This window comes from Dasypus novemcinctus, chromosome 28, assembly GCF_030445035.2.
Source record: "Dasypus novemcinctus isolate mDasNov1 chromosome 28, mDasNov1.1.hap2, whole genome shotgun sequence".
Lineage (NCBI taxonomy): Eukaryota > Metazoa > Chordata > Mammalia > Cingulata > Dasypodidae > Dasypus > Dasypus novemcinctus.
The window spans coordinates 15,813,572-15,835,988 of record NC_080700.1 but is presented as its reverse complement, the minus strand read 5'-3'; the positions used below and the strand labels follow the sequence as shown (position 1 = coordinate 15,835,988).

The following is a 22,417-nucleotide window of genomic DNA, read 5'->3' as shown; positions in this document are numbered from 1 at the left end:
GCCAGCCCCAGGAAGGAAGGAACCTTGAAGCCAGAGAGAAGCAAGCCCCAGGAACACAGGAACCTGGGAAGCCTGAACCCTCACAGAGGTCAGCAGCCATCTTGCTCCAAATAGACTTTGGTGAGGGAAGTAACTTATGCTTTACGGCCTGGTATCTGTAAGCTCCTACGCCAAATAAATACCCTTTATGAAACCAACAGATTTCTGGTATTTTGCATCAGCACCCCTTTGGCTGACTAATACAGGTGGTAAATGGGAGTAAACTATATTCTAGAGTTAATAGTTAAATGATAATATTCTTTCATCAATTGTAACAAAGGCAAACACACTAATGCAAAGTAACAACAGTGGGGGGTATATGGAAATGTATTTCTTACATGTTATTTCTTTAAACATATAAATTCTCTAATTAAAAAATAATAATTTTTAAAAAATTATGTATCACTGCACCTGTATTTGAATACCTTACCTTGTATGCTTTAGGAAGAAGCAAACCCGGTGGTTTTTCCCTGAGTACATGTGCTTGAAAAACCTTCTGCAGATCAAAGGTTGGATTGGACTGTCCTGATTTGGATGAGAGTAGAGAGAAACCCAAATACAAAGATGTACTTTCCTTCTTCCCCAAATCCTACTGCAATGTCAGGAGAAACATGAAATGAAAATTAAATCCATTCCAATGCTGGAAAGTCAAGAGGGGTGCTACTAGCAGCTCCTTACAGCAGTGTCTAGGTGATATCAAGTCAGATAACTACATTCTGGCAGCTGGAGACTCTATGATCCATACAGATAGAAGAGGACCCTATTACCTACAAAACATGAGTTTTAGCAGAAGTGTCCCTATGACAATACCTGGATCCAAGGAAACAGAGGCTGGGAGAAGGGATAGTAGGTGATCAGCCAGAAAATTAATTAAAGGATGCTGGAACCGCTGGGTTAGTGCCTCCTCCACTGCTCTCGGAGCAGATAACTCCCAAATGTGTTGCCAAGCCCAGCATGCTGACACAGTTCTCTACAATGGGAGTTCTGATAAGTGAGGCCCCGGCATGGGTATCTGGCCCAGGGGAGAACAGCAGTGCCCCAGGTTACTCACAGACCCCAGGGCACAAGCTTACTCTACCAGGTGAGCAGAAATTCCCATATGGACTAAGGAAATACACTCCAGCTACAAAAACTTGTCAGAATCACTCAACTTTCAAAGAATCAACAGCATGAAAGAGAGGCCCTAAACTAAATAAAGAGAAGAATCAATCCCCTGGGTAACAAGTAATAGGGAAAAGTGAAAAAAAATCTGTGACGTGAGCAGAATTAATATTCTTTGAGGGATTTAAGGAGGACCTGCACCATAAAAATAAACAGAAGAACCATAAGCCATAAAAAAATTTTTGAGCTGTGGGGAGAAAAAAGAAACTTGGTGAAACAATTTACTCTCACCATCAAATCAAGAGAAGAGCTAAAGAGCAGAATAAAAGCAACTTAAGATCAAATTAGTGAGGTAAAATACCAGGTGTGGAAGTCCAAGCACAAACCAGAAGGACAAAACATGAAGTATGAGAGGAAATATCGAGAGATCCAGGGAAGTGGATTTGGTTCAACAGATAGGACGTCCACCTACCATGAGAGGTTCAGGGTTGAAACCCAGGGCCTCCTGATCCGTGTGGTGAGCTGGTTCATGTACAGTGCTGATGTGTGCAAGGAGTGCCCTGCCACACAAGGAGTACGCCGTGTAAGGAGAGCTGCCCCACATGAAAAAAAGTGCAGTCTGCCCAGGATTGGCATCACACACACGGAGAGCTGACATAACAAAAAGAGTCACAGATTCCTGGTGCTACTGACAAGAATGCAAGCAGACAAAGAAGAACACACAGTGAATGGACACAGAGAGCAGACAAAGGGGGTTGGAAGGGTAGAGAAATAAATAAATAATAAATTTTTTAAAAAAAGAGAGAGATCCAAAATTTCCAACATCCATCCATTATAAGTTCTAGGAAAGGGGAACACAGAACTTTAGGTAGGAAAATACCTTTTTAATATACAAAGCTGAAGAAAAGTTCAAATCTTCAGAAGGAAGGGACTACAGCATAATGAATAAGAGAAGATTTAGACACACCCTGGTGAAGTGTATAAACTCCAAGCTTGCGAAGATGGGAAAAGGTTGCCCATAAAATATCAGCTCTGGTATCGGACTTCTCATCTGTAATGAAAGAGTAATTCATTCACTCAATATTTACTGTGTGCCTACCATGTGCAAAGCACTCCCCTGGGCTCTATATATCTTTCTCTTCATGGAGCTTACATTCTACTTGTAGGAACCAGACAATAATTTAAAACATAAGTAAAATATGTAGTAGGTTAGAGGATGATAATGCGATGGAGGGAAAATGAGGCAGGAAGGTGGGATTTTAGTTTTAAGATCGTGATCATGAAAGGCCTCACTGGGGGCAGTGACGTTGAAGTGAAGTCCTGAAGAAGCCAAGGGAGAGTCCACGTACCTCTGGAGCAAGAACAACGCAGGCAGAAGTAACAGCAAGAGCACAGGCCCTAGGCAGGCCTGGCATCTTCAAGGGGGAATAAAGAAGCCAGAGTGCCTGGAACAAAATGAGTGGAGAGGAAGACAAAGAGGTGACAGGGTTGGGGTGTCGAAGCAGAACACAAAGAACTTGGCAGGCCCCTTAAAGATTTTGGCTTGTAGTCTCAGTGAGATAAGAAACTTACATTGAATCATGCCCCTGCAAATTACATGTTCAAGTCCTACTCCCCAGTGCTGTGGGTGTGAACCCATTCGTAAATAGAACCTTTGAATGTTATTTGTTAAGGTGTTGCCAAACTGAATGAGGGTCTAAATCCCATATGGCTAAAGTCTCTAGCTATAAGCAAAATAATTACACAAGGAGACAAAAGCCCTAAGAGAGAGATCAGGATGTAATGGAGACAGAGATGCATCTACAGCCAAGGAACCCCAATGATAACTGGAAAGCCAGTTTCTCAGGGAGAAAGCATGGTTTAGAAACATTGTGATTTGGACTTGTAGCTTCCAAAACTAAGACAATAAATTCCTGTTGTTTAAGCTAATTAGCATGGGGTATTTTCATAGCAGCTCTGGGAAACTAAGACAGAAGGTTTGGGAGGATTTTGAGCACAGAAATAACATGACCTGACACGTTTATTCAATGTCCTTCTCACTGCTCGGTTGAGAAGAGATTGAAGGGGGACAAAGGCAAAAGCAGGAAAGTCAACTAGGAGGATATGCCTAAGAGAATGGTGGGTTGGCCCAGAGCCATAGTAGTGAAGGTTCTATGTTGGGTGCACTGTTAAAATAAAACAAGCAAAGTGTGCTGATAGATTGGTTGTGGGATGTAAGAGAGAAAGATATCCACTAAAATAGCTAAAATTAAAAACACCAACACCACCAGGGGCTGGCAAAGATGGAAGCAATTGGATCTCTCATATATAGCTGGTGGAAGTTTAAAATGGTAGAACCATTTTGGAAAACTACTTGGCAGTTTCATCTATACTAAATATACACCTATTTCATAATAGCAATTTCAATCCTAGATATATAAAAGATAACTGAAAACAGATATCCACCAAAACACTTGTACATGAACGTTTATAGTAGCTGTATTCATAATACCTCAAAGGTTGATACAATCCTATTTCTCCCCAGCCTAAAACACCATCTCCAAAGAACAAGAGTGAGGCCAGACAGAATGCAGCAGCAGCTCTGGTGTCTACAACTTTCTCATACAAGCCAGACCCATCCTCCCCACCAATCATATCAAAGGGCACTGAACTTGGCATCACTTAATCCTGTGTATGTGTGTGGGGGGTGACATGGGACAATTTTATTGGAGAAGTTGCAAAGAGTCAAATTGTAATGAACCTTAAAGCACTTTTTTTTTTTATGCCAAATGTCTGACTGGATGCATTTTTGATGATGTACTTCTTGACTTATATATGAAGTATGGAACTTTCATGATAAGAAATGAACCAGGTGCAATATAAAGTGAAAACTAAAAATAGTTACCATATGACCCATCAGTTCCACTCTTCCGCATATATCCAAGAGAAATGAAAAGATATGGTCACACCAAAAATTATGCACAGATGTTCATAGCAGCATTATTCATAATATCCCAAAGGTGGAAACAACCCAAGTGTCTGTCAATTGATAAATGCGTAAGCAAGATGTGGTATGTTCATACAATGGAATATTATTAAACCATTAAAAGGGAATGAAATACTGATATATGCTATAGCATGGATAAACCTTGAAAACATTAAGTGGAAGAAGCCAGAGAAAAAGATCACAGATTACCACAGCTACTGTATACCAACGTCTACATCCATTCTCTGTCTTCCCACCAGAGTTGACAAAATGTTCATATTCCTATCTAAGGACATCCCCTTCTTTTGTGAACTAGATCTCAGCCTACTCTTGTCTACTCAAGGACTACATTCTGGCCCTCTCTCCTCCACAAATTATTCTCTCTTCTGATTACTGCCATCAGCAGACAAGCATGCTATTATTTCAAGCATAAAAAAGCCTTCTCTTGACCCAACACCCCTCTCTCATGACAATATTTCTATTTCCCTTTGGCAGAAAAACTAAAGCCCTTTGGCAGAGTTGTTTACACCTGTTCTAATTCCTTTCTTCCAATTCTCTCTGAAACTGCTTAAATCAACCTTTTCTGCCTATCTTTCCACTGAAACTGTTTTTTTCAGGGTCACTAATGACTGTTACCAAACCATGGTTTTCTTCAACCTAAGCCACTCCTTTTCAGACTCCCTTGCAGGTTCCTCCTCAATTTTCCAATTTCAGTTAGAGAATGCCTGAGAATCAGTCTTTAGACCTCCTCTTTCCCTTTGCAGACTCATTTTCTAGGTACGTTCTCTACACTTGTAGTGTTAAATACCTTCTCTGTGTTGATGACTCCCAAATGTACGTCTAGTCTAGACCTCTGCCCTGAATGCTAAACTAATACATATTCCTTTGTATGTCTAAAGAGAACCTGTAAACTTACCATTCCAAAACTGCATCTCTTATATTGCCCCTCAAATCTGCTTCTCTGGTCATGCCCATTTCAGTTTATGATAACCCTGTACTTCCAATTATTAAGGCAAAAAAGGAATAGTTGTTTGTTTGTTTTAATATACCCCACATCTGATCTGCCAGTCCTTTAAAATATATCCCGAATATGACCACTTCTCACCTATGCTACACTATTGTCCAAGCCACTAATATCTCTTTGCAGGATTGATGCAAATAGACATAATAACTGATCCGCCTTCTTTTGCTTTTGATCCCTTTCAGTCAACTCTCAACACAATAGGCAAAAAGATTTCTTTCATAAAAGGAAAATCACGTGCCTTTCCTTCTCAAAAATCTCTGCCACCCCATCTCAGCTCAAAGTAAAGGCCAAAGTCCTCACAATGGTGGAAAGGGTCACCGTTGCCCATCTTTACACTACTCCAAGCCTGTATTCCCTCCCTCCACATACCAGGTATGCACCCCCTCAGGGCCTGTGTTCTTGCAGTTCCCCTCCCCAGACAGCCACATGGCTCACATCCTCACCTCCTTCAAGTCTTTTTATTGTCTGTCTTTCCCAAATGGAAGTTCCAATAAGACACGGATTTTTTGTTTGTTTGTTATAGCCTCAGTGGTTGGAACAGTGCCAGACAAATACTAGGCACACCGCTGCAAATCACAAGTTTTGCTGTATCAAAGAATGAAATGCTTTAATTTAACATAGTTTGTATTTCCAATAAGATCTGTTCTACACTTTTGCAAATTTTTTGGTAAATTTTAATTAGGTAAAAAAGAATATTTACAAAATTTGTAAGGCATAAGGAATAATAATATAACAAACAGCAGTGTTTTCACTACCCACTTTAAGAAAGAGAAAATTACATCTCTCAAGTTCTCAGAAGTAACTCAATTTTGTATTTATCATTATTTTGCTTTTCTTCATACTTTTACGGTAACATTTATCTCCTTAACCAAAATTTACTTATTTGTCCCTGTTTTTAAACGTTACTAAAAGGAAATCATATTGATTTGCCTATTTTCCTCACGCATGTTCCTAAGAGTCTATGTTCTTCTGTATAGACATAGCTGAATCATTTTCACAGCTATATTGATGTGGGCTATGGGTGGCAGGCTCTTTGTCTCTTCAGAGATAATCTAAACTATCTGTGACTTGTGGGTGTGGGATGATGAAAGGCTGCAGTCCTGCCCTTGGGGAGCAGGAAACAGTTTAACAATGCAAGATCTATAAACTTTAAGTATTCAGGGGAAATGCAAATCGAATATGCTAAAGGCTTATCTAGAAAGTCTGAAGTCCATGCTAAAAGCTTACCTAAGATGTGGAAGATATATTTGCTAATTGAAGCCTATTGAGAACTGAAACAAAGCGACCATTTGGCCTTTCCTTTCGGTATAAAAGACATTTGAAAATCTTTTTCGGGGCTCGGGATTCAAACTGAAAGCTCCCGAGTCCAGCTGGCCGTCAATAAACCATTTTTCCTTCTCAAAATCATTCCTGAGTCCTGGCCTCTCTATACACAAATAATTGAGCCTCTCTCAAATTCTACAACAATATGATATTCCATCCTATACCTATACTGTTGATTCATGCACTCTATTACAAACAGAAACTTTACAATATTGAATTTTCCTATCCATGAACATGGCCTCTCAATTTATTTAAGTCTTGTTTAAGGTCTAATACAGTTTTATAATTTTTGCTACAAAGGTCTTACACGTCTTTTTTAGATTTATATTTAGGTACTTTACATTTTGATGCACTTATTAATCATACCTTCTTCAAAATTAAATTTCAATTGTTGAGGTACAGAAATTTAATTGATTTTAATATACTAAACCTTGATCAACTCTATTATCAAGTTAGATTATTGGTTCTTTTATTTATGAATTTGTTTCTTTGGTTTGTTTGAGGGACCAGGGCCTGGGGATTGAACCTCATATGTAAGGTCTGCACTCAACTGCTTGAGCATTATCTGCTCCCCGTGAATTATTAATAGTTCCTAAACATGTGTATTTTAGCTTTCCTCTATTGCTTTCTAAACTTTGGGCACTTATATTCTGAAAATATGGTCTTTATAAGATTGAGACTTTAGAATCAGAGAACTTCTTTGTGACCTAACATGTCTTCAATTTTTATGAACTTTTTCCTGGGTCCAAAAAATGAGCATATATTCTCTGTGGATGCATATTTCTATACATATATTAAATTAAGATTATATAACATTTCTGGGAGCAATGTTTATGCCACAGCTAAGTTCATTTATCTAGCATGATTCTGGTTATTTAGCACCCAAGCTAATTCAGAATTAAGTGTCCTTCAGTTAGGTAGCTCTTCAACAAAGGTAGGGCAGATATAACCATCACAGTTTACCAAAGTGAGATTTCATGTTCAAAGGGTTAAATAACTAGTCCGGATTACCACAGCAAGTGGCACACCTGTAGTCTGAACTTTGATTTGTTTTACTTTGTTTACAATTTAAGGCAAGAAACCCTGTATTATAATTCCAGGCAAGAAATCTCAACTGCCCCTTTATTCCACCTTCTCGTTGGCATTTCAATAACCACTGGGGTACGGTGCTTTATAATTCTACACCCCAAAGCTCTCTCCCAGCCATCTCCTTTACTGCTACTTTTTATTTTCACTGAAATAAGTAAAGAAACATAAATGCATACACCTGTATTGGGCAACGGTCACGGCGGCCTCAGGCTCGGCCCTGAAGCCCGGCAGGTGCCGGCTCTGGTGGTCCTCCAGGGATCGGCGATCCAACCTGTGTTGCGGCAGCACTTCGGCCGCTTCGGGTTCGCCACTATTCCCGGGCTCCACGGCTGTCGCCGCTGCAGGCCGCAGGCCGCCACGAGGCTCCAGGGTCAGCTTTCCTCCAGCCCCAGGAGCGACTGGACCGCCCGGCCGCCGGGGCGGGGGCTGATCTGCGGGCGGTGGTTCCAGCCAGTCACGTTCCGGGCACCGCTGCCCAGCGTGCGGTGACTACGGCTCCGCTGGGAAAAGCCAGAAGTTCCGGCTGTGTGTTCGGACATCAGAGAGTTTTCCAGTCAGCCTCAGAGCTGGAGGCCTCAATTTGTAAGAAAACAACGTGGCGGTCAAAGCTAAGGGGGAACAAGAAGGGAGAGACGTCCACCACCCCAAATGTAAGACGCCGGCGGCGCAAGATCCTGGAGGGCGCGGGTCAGAGAAAAGCTCCTCAGAACCTCCGGCCCAGGAGAAAAGAGCCTGGCGTTTCTCCTGCCCGAGCAGCGGGCCACGCGCACCGGCCCTGCCCATCGGTCTCCACGACCCCGGGAAGCGGAAGCCAAAGAGGGGAGGGGTCACCTTGAGGGGCAGGCGGCGGCGGCGCACCGGAAGCAGCCACGGGGAGGGGTCTCGTTGAGCGGTATAAAGGCAGCCACGCACCGCAAGTGGAACCGCGGGGAGGTGGAGACGTGTCTGTGGGCGCTGGGCCCTCCCCTGACTGAGCCGAGAGGCCGGTGGGGGCCTCCTCACTTACCCTGGTGGGCAGCGCCGGGCGGCGGGGAGGCCGGGATGAAGGCCTCGGCGGCAGCGGGCGCGGCCGTGGTGGCCGAGTGTGTGGAGCGGCTGAAGCAGGAGCTGCAGGACCTGGAGCGGCACCTGGTCGAGGAGAACAGCCGGCAGGCCGTGGGGGGCGCCCGCGGAGGGGTCGTCCGGCCCGGCGTGGCGCACATGAGCTCGGAGGTGGTGGACTCCAACCCCTACAGGTGAACGGCGCGTCCCCAGTTGATGCCCCTCTGCTTCCCTGTTCCTCATCGGAATTACGTTCCCCAAAGGGCAAGGCTACGTGCTATACTGGTCAGATGCCCTTTCTCTTTAAAAAACCGAAGCGAGTCAGCCACATGGTGCTGCTGCTGTGCCGGCAGAGGACACGAACCCAGAGTTCTCTCGCCTCTGCCTCACGAGGCCACCTCCCTCCACATGAGGCCTTAATCATGCCAGTCTCGAGGAAACCCTGCAGCTGGTGAACTTCCAGAAGGTGACGATCACTGTAAAATCCCTTAAGCATAAACGTCAAGTTTTCTAAAAGGTTCATAGACCAGGGGCCGGGGAGAGGAGCCCAGGATTGGCACCATTCATAAGGTGCTCGGGAACGTCTCTGACCATTCTACTTCACCAGTCCTGCCTGTCCCTTTCCTTTCCTAAGGCTTCTTAATTCAGCAGAAATAATGTCTAAAATGTTTTTTTCCTTTTTTTCAGCCGCCTGATGGCATTGAAGCGAATGGGAATTGTAAATGATTATGAGGTATGATAAACCTTCCCAAATTTTTGAAGATGATTTGAATAAATGAAAATTTCTGGTGACATATTGATGAAGTTACTAAGCAACACATACATAATTTTTCATTTTACAGAAAATCCGTACTTGTGCTGTAGCAATAGTAGGTGTTGGTGGAGTTGGTAGTGTGAGTGCTGAAATGCTGACGAGATGTGGCATTGGTAAGGTAAAAACATTTCTCTTCACCGATCATATAGAGAAATACTAACTCCTGGAGTAAATGAGGTACAGGTTAGGTTTCTTTCCTCATTACTAATGGTTTATTGATTTGTGGCATATTTATTCAGACGCTCGTTCTTCCGAGGGTTTAAGACAGATCCCCACTCAAATGGAAGCTGATGTTATTGCTAATTAAAGAAAGAACTAAGTTGTGTTCAGAAACTTTTTAGTTTGGGTGATATGACCATTTGGACTTACATGGTTTTAGATAAAGAAACTTAGGAAAGAAGCTTTTAAATTGATAGCCTGTGAGTAAAACACTAAAACATCCAATATTCCAAACACATGCTTTATGCTAGATAGATTACAGCATGTGCCTTTATTACTTTGAGTTTGAACTGGAGAATGATCCAGATTTTTTTTAACCCATTCATATTTTACTTTTTAATAAAATTTATTTGGATTGTGGGTGGTAAGTTTACCTATCTTTCATTTATAAAGCTAAATGTTAGATACATGGTAATTGGATAAGCTTTCCACAATCATATACCTTTTAGTTTATCGTTTCGATAAAGCAAGAATTCTCCTACAAAGTACCAATGCTTTAAACATGTGGATTCACGTATGTCCCAAATTCTTTAAAGAAGATGGTTTTAAAATTGGCACTCTTTTATCAAGATAGAAAAGCCAAACAGCACAATAATAAAAATGTTTATTAAAATGTTTAATACCTCTCAAGAAGTTTTAAAAAGCCAGTCAAAAATTGCTTTTAGCAATTTTTAGCAATTTTAGCTTGAGTACTCTAGATGATTAAATAGGTTAGGAGTTCTTAACCAGGGATTTCAGGGGGTCTGTGGTCTTGAATTGAATAAAATCAACTTACTATATTTTTTCTGATCTCTAACTGAAATCTAGCATTTCTTTCACTTTTGAATGTATGCAATAAATTATAGTAGTCTTCATATAGTCATTGAATATCTCAAAAAATCACTTATGCTCATCCATTATTCAAAATTACGGTTGTTGTCAGACCTGACACTAGTTGTTTGTCATAAAACTATCAGTTGCTACAGTCTGAGAAGGGGTCTGTGGTTTTCACCTAACTGGCAGAGGGTTCCATGGAACAAAAAAGGTTAAGAAAACCCCTGGACTAGGAATACTAAAGACCATCCAGATCAGTGGTTCTTAAATTTGCATCAGAATCACAAGGCTGGTTAAGACACAGATTGCCAGACTTTACCCCAGTGGTTTTAATTCTGTAGGTTTGGGGTGGCCTAAGAATTTGCATTTCCAAGTTCCCAGGTGATCTGGATGTTATTGATTCAGGTATTACAATTTCAGAACCACCATATTCTTGTTATTCAAAGTCAAATTCATGGAGCATCAGGGGCACCAGCACCAACATTTAGGAACTTGAAATGAAGACTGGAAGCCTAACCCAGACCTACTAAACCAGAGACTATATTATAAGATCCGCAAGTGATTCACATGCACATTAAAGTTTGGGGCGCTTGCCTGTATTTCTAACAAGTTCCCATGCTGATGCTATTGGTCTAAGGCCACATTTTGAGCAGTAAGGATCTAGATCAGTGGTTTTCAAATATTGCTGTAATTAGAATTACCTGGGGAATTTTAAAAAAATTCTGATGTCAGACTGTAATCAGAATCTCTAGGGATGGGACTCAGCTACCTGTCTTTTTTTTAAATTCTCCAAGTGATTCCAATGTGAACTTGAGTTTGGAAGCTAAGGCTCTAACTAGATAAGTTTCAGGAAGTCTTTCTTTAATATATAAAACAGATAAGAAGCTGATTCATGAGTTTTAAGTAAGGAAGTGGAAGATGAAGACCCAGAGTCTTTTCCATCTTAATAGTATCTGGAAACCCTTGAGTGCCCTAGATTACCAGATCCAGATCAGCTGCTTTACTATAGATGCTACAAGCCTAACATGTGAATTTATTTTTACCCACAATTAGCAAATTAGCATCAGAAATTGAGTTACAATTCACACCTTCTATTCCCAAGTTAGTATTTCCTACAACCTACTCATAAGAACCTATGAGACAAACGCAAATTTAATAGCTTTCCAGACCTAATAAGTATTTGTTAAATGAACTTAAATCATGTTTTGGAGAAATTTTCTATGATTAGAAAATTACCACAGAGGGATAAATGGTATCTTTTCTAGCAGTTAAGAGTTATCTAGATTTTGATATGGGTTGGATTAATTTTTTTCTTTATACTTTCTGTATTTAGAAGAAGAAAATCCCATATTTGTTTTCATTATTAAATTTAAGATACTGAAAGTTGTATTACAGACTCCCATAATTGTAAATCAGGAAGGGACCTTGGAGATCATTGGGGCCAACCTCTTTTTACTGATAAGGTATGGGATCTGTGACCCTTGCAAACACCGTGTGTGTTGATGTAACAGAGAGACAGATGCTGTTTGAAACAAGCCTAAGTATATGGCTGGAAACAATTGGTTTCTATAGTAATGTGAACAATCCTATTTGAAATGGTGTTTGCTGGCATGAGTATATGTAGTGTCATATTCACAAAAGGATTCAGGTATACTATAGTTGTAAGTTATAACATTTTTATCTTATTTAAAGCGTTCATTTATGTAATAGGTTCTTGGTTTTTAGCATAATATTAAAATTTTAGAATAAAATAGGATTTTGGCAGTTTTTAAAAATCCAAATGAATAAGATGAAAATTAATTTTCAGTGACTCATTTACTATAGGGATTCTTAACCTTTTTTGTTCCACGGACCCTTTTGCCAGTCAAGTGAAAACCACAGACCCCTTCTCAGAATGTAATGGGAGATAGTTTTATGACACTCAACATCAGATATCAGAGAAATAAAGATAATAAGAGAAATAAAGATAAAAGATAAGTTGATTTTTTTTTTTTTTTCCATTCAAGTTCACAGATCCCCTGAAATCTTTTCATAGACTCTTGGGCATCTGTTGACCCCTGGTTAAGATCTCCTGATTTAGAGGGGCAAGAGAGCATTCTGTTTAGGGTGCAGACACTGGATTGAGAAAGTGTGAATTTGAATCCCACTTCTACTGAATATTAGCTGAGAAGTGGTTGGGCAAGTGCCCTAGTTGCCTCACTTCTGAAATGGAGATGATAATACCTGTGTACTTACCTTGTTTGTTGTTAGAAGCATTAAGTGAATTAATATGTGGCCATCTAGTGTTTTAGTTAAACTGTTTTAAACACATCAAATGTGAAGTCCACTAGTTAATTTTTTTAGTCAGTTTTTCGATAAGATTTTCACTAGAGTACCACTATTTTTATTTTAGTTGCTGCTCTTTGACTATGACAAGGTGGAACTGGCCAATATGAATAGACTTTTCTTCCAACCTCATCAAGCAGGATTAAGTAAAGTTCAAGCAGCTGAGCATACTTTGAGGTAAATGGAATAGCTGTTAAGGACCATATGAAGTGAAATCCTTGTATATTTGGGTATGAGTTAACCTGATATGTAAAATGGACCCCAATTTTTCACTATACAAATGCAGGTTTCCATTAACAAAGAATTCGCTTCCTGTTAGAGGGGTGGATTGGTAAGCTTTTATGGACCCTGAAATTTGAATTTCATAATGCTCATGTCATGAAATGTTATTTTGCTTTTGATTTTTTTCTAAACCTTAAAAAAAGTAAAAACCATTCTTAGCTTTCAGGCTGTAACAAAAACAGATGGTGGGCCAGATTTGGGCCATGGGCTTGGAGTTGTCATTTGCCAAGCCCTGCTCTAGAAGTTCCTCTGTGGTACTTGCACTGAATTGAACGAGGAACGAAAAACTTTTTGTTAGGCTGAACTTTAACTACCAGAGATGGTAATGATTTAATTTCCAGCATATAGATTGACCAAGATTGGGGTAGGAACATTTTTATAATTCTTATCAGTCTACTTGCTTTTGAACCTAGTCCTCGAAAATGCAACATGAAATAGAACAGGACTTTGGATTTTCCTTAAATAGCTTGAATTTTTCTTTATTCTATTAAATGCTCTTTAGCTTTTTTCACTTTTTTCCTTCTTGATTTCTCTTATTATTCCTACTAGTAATCTTTATCTTTGTTCCCCTTTTCTCTCATAGACACATTAATCCTGATGTTCTTTTTGAAGTGCACAACTACAATATCACCACAGTGGAAAACTTTCAGCATTTCATGGAGAGAACAAGGTGAAAATGTTTACTTATGATTTTTTGTATAACTTCCAGTTCAGTTAAATATTTATTAGAAAATATACTGAGTTGTAGATATACATCGATATATATTTTAATATATTTTAATCTTGTAATTTTTGTGCCATTTCTGTGTATTAGGAGCTCAATTAAAAGTATATATTGTCTAAAAACAACAAAAAACCAAACCCTGTAAATTGTAATGCTATAACAAAAGATCCAAAATATAAGTTCTGTGTTCCATATGTTATTTCTACATAAAATCAGCTCTACAGAGACTGGCATAACATCACTGAAATAGTAAACTGTATTAAATTAATTTTTATTACATTCACATTTATAGTGACTGTATAAAATGAACAAAAGTCTATGAAAAAGCTGATAGGGAAATGCTAACTCTTGTGAAGAGACTACTCCCTTCAATTTTTGTAGAGGAATTATTACTACAGTAACATGTTTTATTCATAATAGTTATTCAGTACTTGCTATAAACTAATGCTTCTAAGATACATAAACATTTACTCAGACTGTGCGGCTGAACAAAGTCTAATTAGAATGCATTATGTCTTGAGATTTTCAAATAAAATTTTTCTGTGACTAGTAATGGTGGGTTAGAAGAAGGAAAACCTGTTGACCTAGTTCTTAGCTGTGTGGACAATTTTGAAGCTCGAATGACAATAAACACAGTGAGTATTCCTATTGTATAAGATATTATACTTATAGATTTATGTATTTTCTTATATAGTCAATATATATTATCCATCCTAAAAATCCTGAATTTAAACCTTTTAATAATGTATATATATTTTTTAAGGAGTATCAGGAATTGAACTCTGGACCCCATACATGGGAAGCAGGAACTTAACCACTGAGCTGTGTCTGCTCCCCCTGTATATTAGTTATTTTTGGTGTGCTTTTAGGCTACTTTTGAAATTTATTTCAACAGCTATAGGACTTGTCTTGCCTTGCAGATGTTGCATATTTTGTATTATTAGCCTAATCTCTCATACTGATAGACGAAAGTATAAAATAGCAATAACTTCTGATACACAATTTTTAAAAATAGATTAATATTTTGTACTACTCTTTTTTTGGTCAGCTTTAGTTTTAACTTTTGTTAGGTATTTTAAAGTAAATTTGTAACTGTACAAATTGCCAATAAAAACTTTGGTTTCTAAAAAATAAAATTTTAGTTTCTCAAAAGTAAAACAATTCTTTTGTATTATTTTAACTTATCAAATGAAATTTTGGATTTTTTTGTCGCTGAAATTATTTTAGAAAAGTGAATTTTTACATAAATTTTTACTTAAGAAATCCAGTAATCTATGGTTCAATTTAAACAGATATTTATTGATTGCTTGCTTGAATACTGTCAGTTTATTCTTCAAATGAACAATGGCAATTGTTAAGAATTCCATTTATATAACTTCCCCCTTTTTTATTCAGAAAATTAATTTTTAAAATCCTTGGTAATTCATTTAGTTGACCTGAATTTTTCATGAGAAGAATTGGTGACGAACTACTTGCTCTCTTACGTTCTTCCTTTGTTTTCACCTATTTCTACTAAGGCTTGTAATGAACTTGGACAAACATGGATGGCGTCTGGGGTCAGTGAAAATGCAGTTTCAGGACATATACAGCTCTTAATTCCTGGAGAATCTGCTTGTTTTGCGGTATACATTATTCATTTTGGGCTATTTTTCACTGTTAGGTACTGAATTTCTTAGGGGTATTAAAAATATAGTACACTTTACAGGAAAAAGAACACTTGGAATATGATAGAATGCTATTCAGAATATCTCATACTTCCTTCCTTTGAAACGTGTTTTCTTTTGTTCCTTTTCATGTAGTGTGCTCCACCACTTGTCGTTGCTGCAAATATTGATGAAAAGACTCTGAAACGGGAAGGTGTTTGTGCAGCCAGCCTTCCTACTACGATGGGAGTGGTGGCTGGAATCTTAGTACAAAATGTGTTAAAGTAAATGGGGGCTAATTTTTCAGAATAGTCTTATCTGCTTTTGATAGAAATATTTCCTGAAGAATTTAAAAATTTTAAATAACCAGCTAAGTATTTAATTGTTTTAAATATTTTGTTTTATACATGTGTGTCTATTATATATAATCATATTGTGTGTGTATATGAATATATAAGAATATTATTTCCTCCCTGCATTTGTAAGAGCTCATGTTATGTGGTATACGTTGGTATTGATATATTTATGAAGCATTTAACCAAAAGATGCGGTCACCCCTCGGGCTGAAGTGTGGTTTGCTGACCTGGTGGGGGGCGGCGGCCGCAGTAGGCCTACTCCAAACCGCTGCCCCTGTAATAGGGTGGTTGGTCGGGCCCACCGCCACCCCTGAAGGAAGCTCGGCATGGGCGCAGAGTGCCCTCGGGTCTCCCCTTCTCGGCAGCCATGCTTCCGTGGCTGCCCCTCCTCCCAGATAGTGCCACACGATGCCTTCTTTCTCCCTGCGCAGGCGCAGGGCGGAAAAATCCAGTCTGCCCTTTTCCCTCCCCCCGACAGCAGCAACAGCCAGGCTTGGGCGGAAAAATCCAGTCTGCCCTTTTCCCTCCCCCCGACAGCAGCAACAGCCAGGCTTGGGCGGAAAAATCCAGTCTGCCCTTTTCCCTCCCCCCGACAGCAGCAACAGCCAGGCTTGGGCGGAAAAATCCAGTCTGCCCTTTTCCCTCCCCCCGACAGCAGCAACAGCCAGGCTTGGGCGGAAAAATCCAGTCTGCCCTTTTCCCTCTCCCCGACAGCAGCAACAGCAGCAACAGCCAGGCGTGGGCAGGAAACTCAAGTCTGCCCTCCACCCCAGCAACAGCAGCCACCAATCACAAAACCCTGCCACTTCCCCCAGCAACAGCAACAGCCAATCCCTAATCACCACCCCTCCCCCGCCCAGTACCGCCCACTGACCTTTCTCCGGCAACCAATCAAAACAGGGCGTGGCTTCGACCAATCAGCCTTCCCCAGCCCCTATAAAACTGTTGCCTCTCCCTCAATAAAGTGGACTTGCATGTTTACCTTGTCTCTGCGGTAGTTCTTCTGCCGTGCGCCCTCCAGTCCTGAGAGCCCCCGACAAGGGCCTGGCCTCCCTTGTCCTCAGTTTGTCTCCTGCTTCTCCGGGCGACCCCGTCAGCCTAACCACGCAACCCCAGCGGGACCGACCCCTGGTCCCCAGCGGGACCGACCCCTGGTCCCCAGCGGGACCGACCCCTGGTCCCCAGCGGGACCGACCCCTGGTCCCCAGCGGGACCGACCCCTGGTCCCCAGCGGGACCGACCCCTGGTCCCCAGCGGGACCCCACCTCTACCGACCGAGCAAACCGTCGCAAAAAGATTTAAATCTCTGCAGGCTTGACCAAAGGGTAGTGACATAGACATGAAAACCCTGGGCTTCTACTATCTTTAATTATTACTAAAAATAATCTGAATGTGATTAAAAACTAACCAGGGTATCATTTCTGCTATCCAAAAACCGTATCTAGCAACCACACCTATCTAAACTGTAACTAAAAAGAAAGAAAAAGGTACCATATTAGCTAAAATTAATGTCCAAGAGTTTATGAACCAACTCACAATCATTTTATTAAAGGCAGAATACCTTTAGGTTTTTTTCAGTCCATAATTTTTATTTCACTTTACAACTTTAATTAGCTTCTTATGTGCTTCTTAAGCCTCCTATATATTAAGATCAAACTGGAACATGAAACAAGGAGGCATCCTGATCTTAGTATCCGCTGCCAGAAAAGAAATGGTAGAAAGCGTATATAAGAACTTTCAAGGTAACAGTCTAGGGCTGTTGCACGTAAGAGAAAATAGCCTGTACAAGCTTCGGTAAGCCCTAACTGAAACATTTTGTAGCATGGTACAAAAGAGAGAGAGAGAGAGAGAGAGAGAAAATGCATGGTTACAAAGTATTCTTTTAAGGATGTATCATATTTAACCAGCCCTCTGTTGGTGGACATTTGGGCTACTTAAAGATTTTTACTATTATCAACAATGCTGCATATATCTTGCGTATATCTTTATGTACTAGACTTTTGTACTGTGAACTTTTAGATGAGGAATTTGAGTAAATGCAGTTTGTTTGGTTTTTTTAGGAGGTACCAGGGATTGAACCCAGGACCTTGTACATGGGAAACAGGCACTCAACCCCCTTGAGCTACTTCGCCCCAGTACAGTATTTATCTTCACAGATATTATAGAAGTTTCCCTTCCAAAGGATGTACATTTCACTACAGTATAAGAGTACGTTTCCCCAACACTTTGATAATAGTGGCAATCTAATAGATGAAAAATGGATCTCATTGTAATTTTCATTTAATTGTGGCAAGGGCTGAGCACGTACATTTTTCTGTAAATTTTCTGCCCATCTTCTTTGCTCGGTTTTTTGTCTTTCCTTAGTGACATACTGTAAGACCTTGTATATTAAGAATATGCACTTGAAAATGTTTGTCCTTTTATCCTTTCTTTTGTACGTGATTTTTTTTCTCTATACAGAAGCTTTTCAGAGGAGTCAGATTTGACTTCTGGGATACTGTAAACATTCTATATCTTGATCTGGTAATGCTTACTTGGATGAAGATTTGTGTAACAATTCTTTGAGCTGTACATTTAAGATTATATATTTTAGTGTGTGTACATTATATATGAAAATGTTTAAAAATTAAGGATTTGGTATCATATTTCAGGAATTTTTAAGACACACTTTTCCCACGTTTTAACCTCTGAAATCAGGATGCTTCTTAAATGTTGTTGACATGTCATTGGTTTTTTTATATTTTTTAGTGATTCATAAAATAAGAGTGTGTTCCACAGTTAGTGAAATAACCTTTTATTTCATTCATTCAGTAACTCTTTAAGCATCTCCTATGAGCCAGGCCCTGTGTGCAAGATAGAGTTTTCTGGGTATCATGCTACAAAATCATTACCTATTCCAAATCATTTTTTTAAATATTCAGATACTTTCTTCTAGAACTTTTATGGTTTTATTTATATAAATCTACTTTGCTTCATTTTTCCAGATTTCTGTTAGGTTTTGGTACTGTTAGTTTCTACCTTGGATACAATGCCATGCAGGATTTCTTTCCTACCATGTCCATGAAACCAAATCCTCAGTGTGAAGACAAAAATTGCAGGAAGCAACAGAACGAATATAAGGTATATGTCAGTCTATGAGAATATATGAAGGATCATAGTGCTCAGGACAATAACTCAAGAAATAGAAACAAGTATTTAGATTTGGAATACAAGATAAACAGATTCCTCCTCAATTTTTAAATTTTTATTTGTTTACTTCTAAAATGGAAGTAAATTTATGTACAAAATCTTTACTTGCTTTTGCTAGTATAAAAAGCCTATCTGAATTCTTGATTAATGCCTCAGAGAACTGAGAATGGATAAAAACATCTCTTGTTTGATTTCTACAGAAAAAGGTAGCAGCACTACCCAAACAGGAGGTTGTTCAAGAAGAGAAAGAGATAATACATGAAGATAATGAGTGGGGTAGGTATTCCTTTATGAATTAAAATTGCAGCATAAAACAAAATCTTCCATGGCAGTGAATATAATTATTAAAATATCTTACAAATTTTTAATGGTTATTGCTTGTTAAATTAAGATCCTTAAAATTATTATATGATCAAATTTAACTCTAGGTATTGAGCTGGTATCTGAGGTTTCAGAAGAGGAACTGAAAAACTCTTTGGGTCCAATTCCTGACTTACCTGAAGGGATTACAGTGGCCTATACAATTCCAAAAACTGTAATTTTAAAATCTGATTTATCCATAATAAATATCATATAAGAAAAACTTTGTATTTATCATCACCATGCGGTATTTGTTTCTGATATTTTACACTATATAGCATTAAGATGTGAGAAGTATTCAGTGCTAATATGGTGATATACAAAGCATGTTTTAAACTGACAACATAGACATAAAATAGTTTCATTTACTCATTAACAGATCGAGTATTCTAGATTTTGATGAAAATATCAAAATCAATTTGTACATTGATAGTTTTAGCCATACCACCATTTAAAAATACTACTTCAGTACAGATCTCAAAACTATTCAAATTGCTGCCTTATTTTGAGTGGCAGGTAGGGATAATAAAGGACTTTTTCTTTCCTAAAAATTAGAAGACATATTTATTAAAGAAAATTTGCTTTATAAACTTGTTGAAAATGGTTAGGTTTACTGAGTACATACTCCTAAATCAAGAATTTTACATGCTTCTTTCCTTCATTAGTGGACAGCAAGAAGATTCTGTACCTGGGATAACAGTGGAAGATTCTAGTGAAAGCTTGGAAGACCTCATGGCCAAGATGAAGAATATATAAATAATGGACTGGCAAATATTTGATTTCCTATGTTGAAGCTTATTCCCTTGCAGTTAAAAACATTTGTTTTAAGATCAGTAAAACTTAAGGCAACATCAACTGATGTATAAATTTTCACTGAATTGTTATACTTTTTGAAAATATTTTGTTGCTTCATGCTCCCTTCCCCAACCAAATCACTTTCCCGAAACTCATGTGCCACTCTAATAAGTAAACATCAAAGGATTATTATAGGTGTTTATGAATTTTACCAAAAACTTCATCAGTTAAATGTTTTGACTGATTTGGGGGGGTGGGGTGGTTTGTGAGAGGGTGAGGCAGGATTGATCTGATGCTGTAGTCTTCCTTTTCCAAAAACCCCTTGTCTTGTGTTGCCTGAGGATCATGGATAATAAAGTAGTATGTGATCCTCAAATGCAGCTCTATTCAATAGAGCTAGCAATTGCAATTGTCTTTCGAATTGCTCTGTACAAGAAAGTTGCCCACTGCTACTAACTTGACCTACAATGAGTTAAAATTAACCTATAATATAAAGACATCTTATCTCCTTAAAGGTTTCCTGATGAAATACAAGTTAAAATGTAGTCATTGTAATAGTTTGTAAAGCTATCATTATGGATAGACAGATAAAGGTTCTGTTATGAAATACAAATTATATTTTATACTGTACCAAGGAAAAGAAATTATTGCATCTGTGGTATATCTGGAATCACTCTATTAATTGTGGAGCAAGAGACAGAAAATTTAGGCTCTTAAGATATCCGTATCACATAGGCTACCTTCTGAATATTTTACTTCATTTAATTTAGATTTCCTAGATGTTGTCAAGAGTTAAGCCTCCACAATGACTGACGTGTATTTTTTCCCAGGAGAGGTATCTATCTTCCCTTGATCCTGACCAGAAAACTGGTTTTCTCTGGAGGGATAACGTAACAAAAGCATAAAGAACCTTGGTTGAAAAAAATCCCTAATGTTTTGGGATCCTTGGTTGAAAAAAACTCCTAATGTTTTGGAAACCAATAAATAACCATTACCAGCAGGCTGTTTCTATTCTGAATCTTTTGTTTTGGTGAGTTTTAGTTTTGAAGATTTGAATGTCTAAATTATATATCTAGGGGGAGAAATGTTAAAAAAAAATAGGACACCCCATGTGTAAAATAAAGTTCTAAAAACTAATCAGAATGCCCCAAATATCAAGTGTTTTTAATATACACTTGAGGTTATCAGATCATATTGTTGTGATTCTTGTGTTTACCATTAAGAAAATAAGGGCATAGTTTGTCTTACCCTTGAAATTTATCTTTTACCATTTCTTTAAAATTCAGCTGTCATCACCTGTGAAATACTTTTTCTAGTTTTAGAGATTTTTTTTTTAATTACAGAAGTTGTAAGCTTACAGAAAAATCATGGAAGTAATTTCCTTATACCTGCCCCCATTTTGCATTAGTGTGGCACTATTGTATTACAGATGAGGCACTATTGTAATTGTGACATTAACTAGAGCCCACAGTCTACACTAGGTTCTCTGAGCAGTACAAGCCTATGTTTTTTTTTTAACATTAATATGTAATTTTTATACTGGTAACAGACACCACCCAAAATTTCCCCTTTTAACCACATTCAGAATATATAATTCAATGGTGTTCATTATATTTATGCTTTGCTACTGTCACCACCATCAATTACTAAAACTTTTCTATCACCCCAAACAGAAACTATGTCAATTAAGCTTTAATTCCCCACCCCCTAACCCTACACATCAGCCCCTGGTATTCAGGTTTCTGATACCATGTATTTGCTTAGTGTAATTATTTCACACCTGTAAGATCATAAAATATTTGTCCTATGTCTGGTTTATTTCACTCAACATGATGTCTTCAAGGTTAATCCATTTCACATATATCAAAATTCTGTTCCTTTTCACAGCTTAATTATACTGCATTGTGTGTATATACTACCTTGTCTCTATCCATTCGTCTGCTGATGGACACTTAGGTTGGTTCCATCTTTTGTCAATTGTGAAAAATGCTGCTATAAACATTGGTGTGCAAACATCTTTTCGAATCCCTGCTTTCTTTTGGGTACATACCTAGAAGTGGGATTGCCAGGTCATACAGCAAATCTATACTTGACTTTCTGAATATAGATTGCCAGAGGACAGGGAAGAATAGGGAATAAGGAGTTAAGGCTTAAAATATACAGAGTTTTATCTGGGATGCAAGAAATGTTTTTGGTAATGGTAGCACAATATTGTGAATATAATTAACAGCAATTGATTATATATTTGAATGTGGTTAAATGGGGAAATTTCAGGTTGTATATATGGTACTGAAATAAAAATTTTAAAAAGAAAA

General features: G+C 38.6%; 1 protein-coding gene across 2 annotated transcripts; it reads left to right on the top strand.

Annotated features, from left to right (window-relative positions):
* The first annotated feature begins 8,406 nt into the window (after window positions 1-8,406).
* On the top strand, window positions 8,407-21,909 carry LOC131276369 (ubiquitin-like modifier-activating enzyme 5). 2 transcript variants are annotated; one of them, XM_071212477.1, is made up of 12 exons: window positions 8,407-8,776; window positions 9,270-9,315; window positions 9,425-9,514; window positions 12,821-12,930; window positions 13,619-13,705; window positions 14,310-14,394; window positions 15,277-15,381; window positions 15,559-15,686; window positions 18,743-18,878; window positions 19,148-19,223; window positions 19,376-19,482; window positions 19,980-21,909. In XM_071212477.1, the coding sequence occupies exons 1-12, from the start codon at window positions 8,583-8,585 to the stop codon at window positions 20,061-20,063; spliced, it is 1,248 nt and encodes a 415-aa protein (XP_071068578.1). In that variant the 5' UTR covers window positions 8,407-8,582; the 3' UTR covers window positions 20,064-21,909. The 2 variants fall into 2 exon arrangements, with proteins under 2 accessions (XP_071068578.1, XP_058145544.2); XM_058289561.2 differs by lacking the exon at window positions 19,376-19,482 and having other exon boundaries at window positions 8,410-8,776; window positions 19,973-21,909.
* The last annotated feature ends 508 nt before the right edge of the window (window positions 21,910-22,417 follow it).

Coding starts and splice junctions, on each gene's coding strand:
- LOC131276369 (XM_071212477.1), top strand. CDS start 8,583: ATGAAGGCCTCGGCGGCAGCGGGCGCGGCCGTGGTGGCCGAGTGTGTG. Junction 12,931..13,618: donor GCAGCTGAGCATACTTTGAG/GTAAATGGAATA, acceptor TTTCTCTCATAG/ACACATTAATCCTGATGTTC. Junction 14,395..15,276: donor CTCGAATGACAATAAACACA/GTGAGTATTCCT, acceptor ATTTCTACTAAG/GCTTGTAATGAACTTGGACA.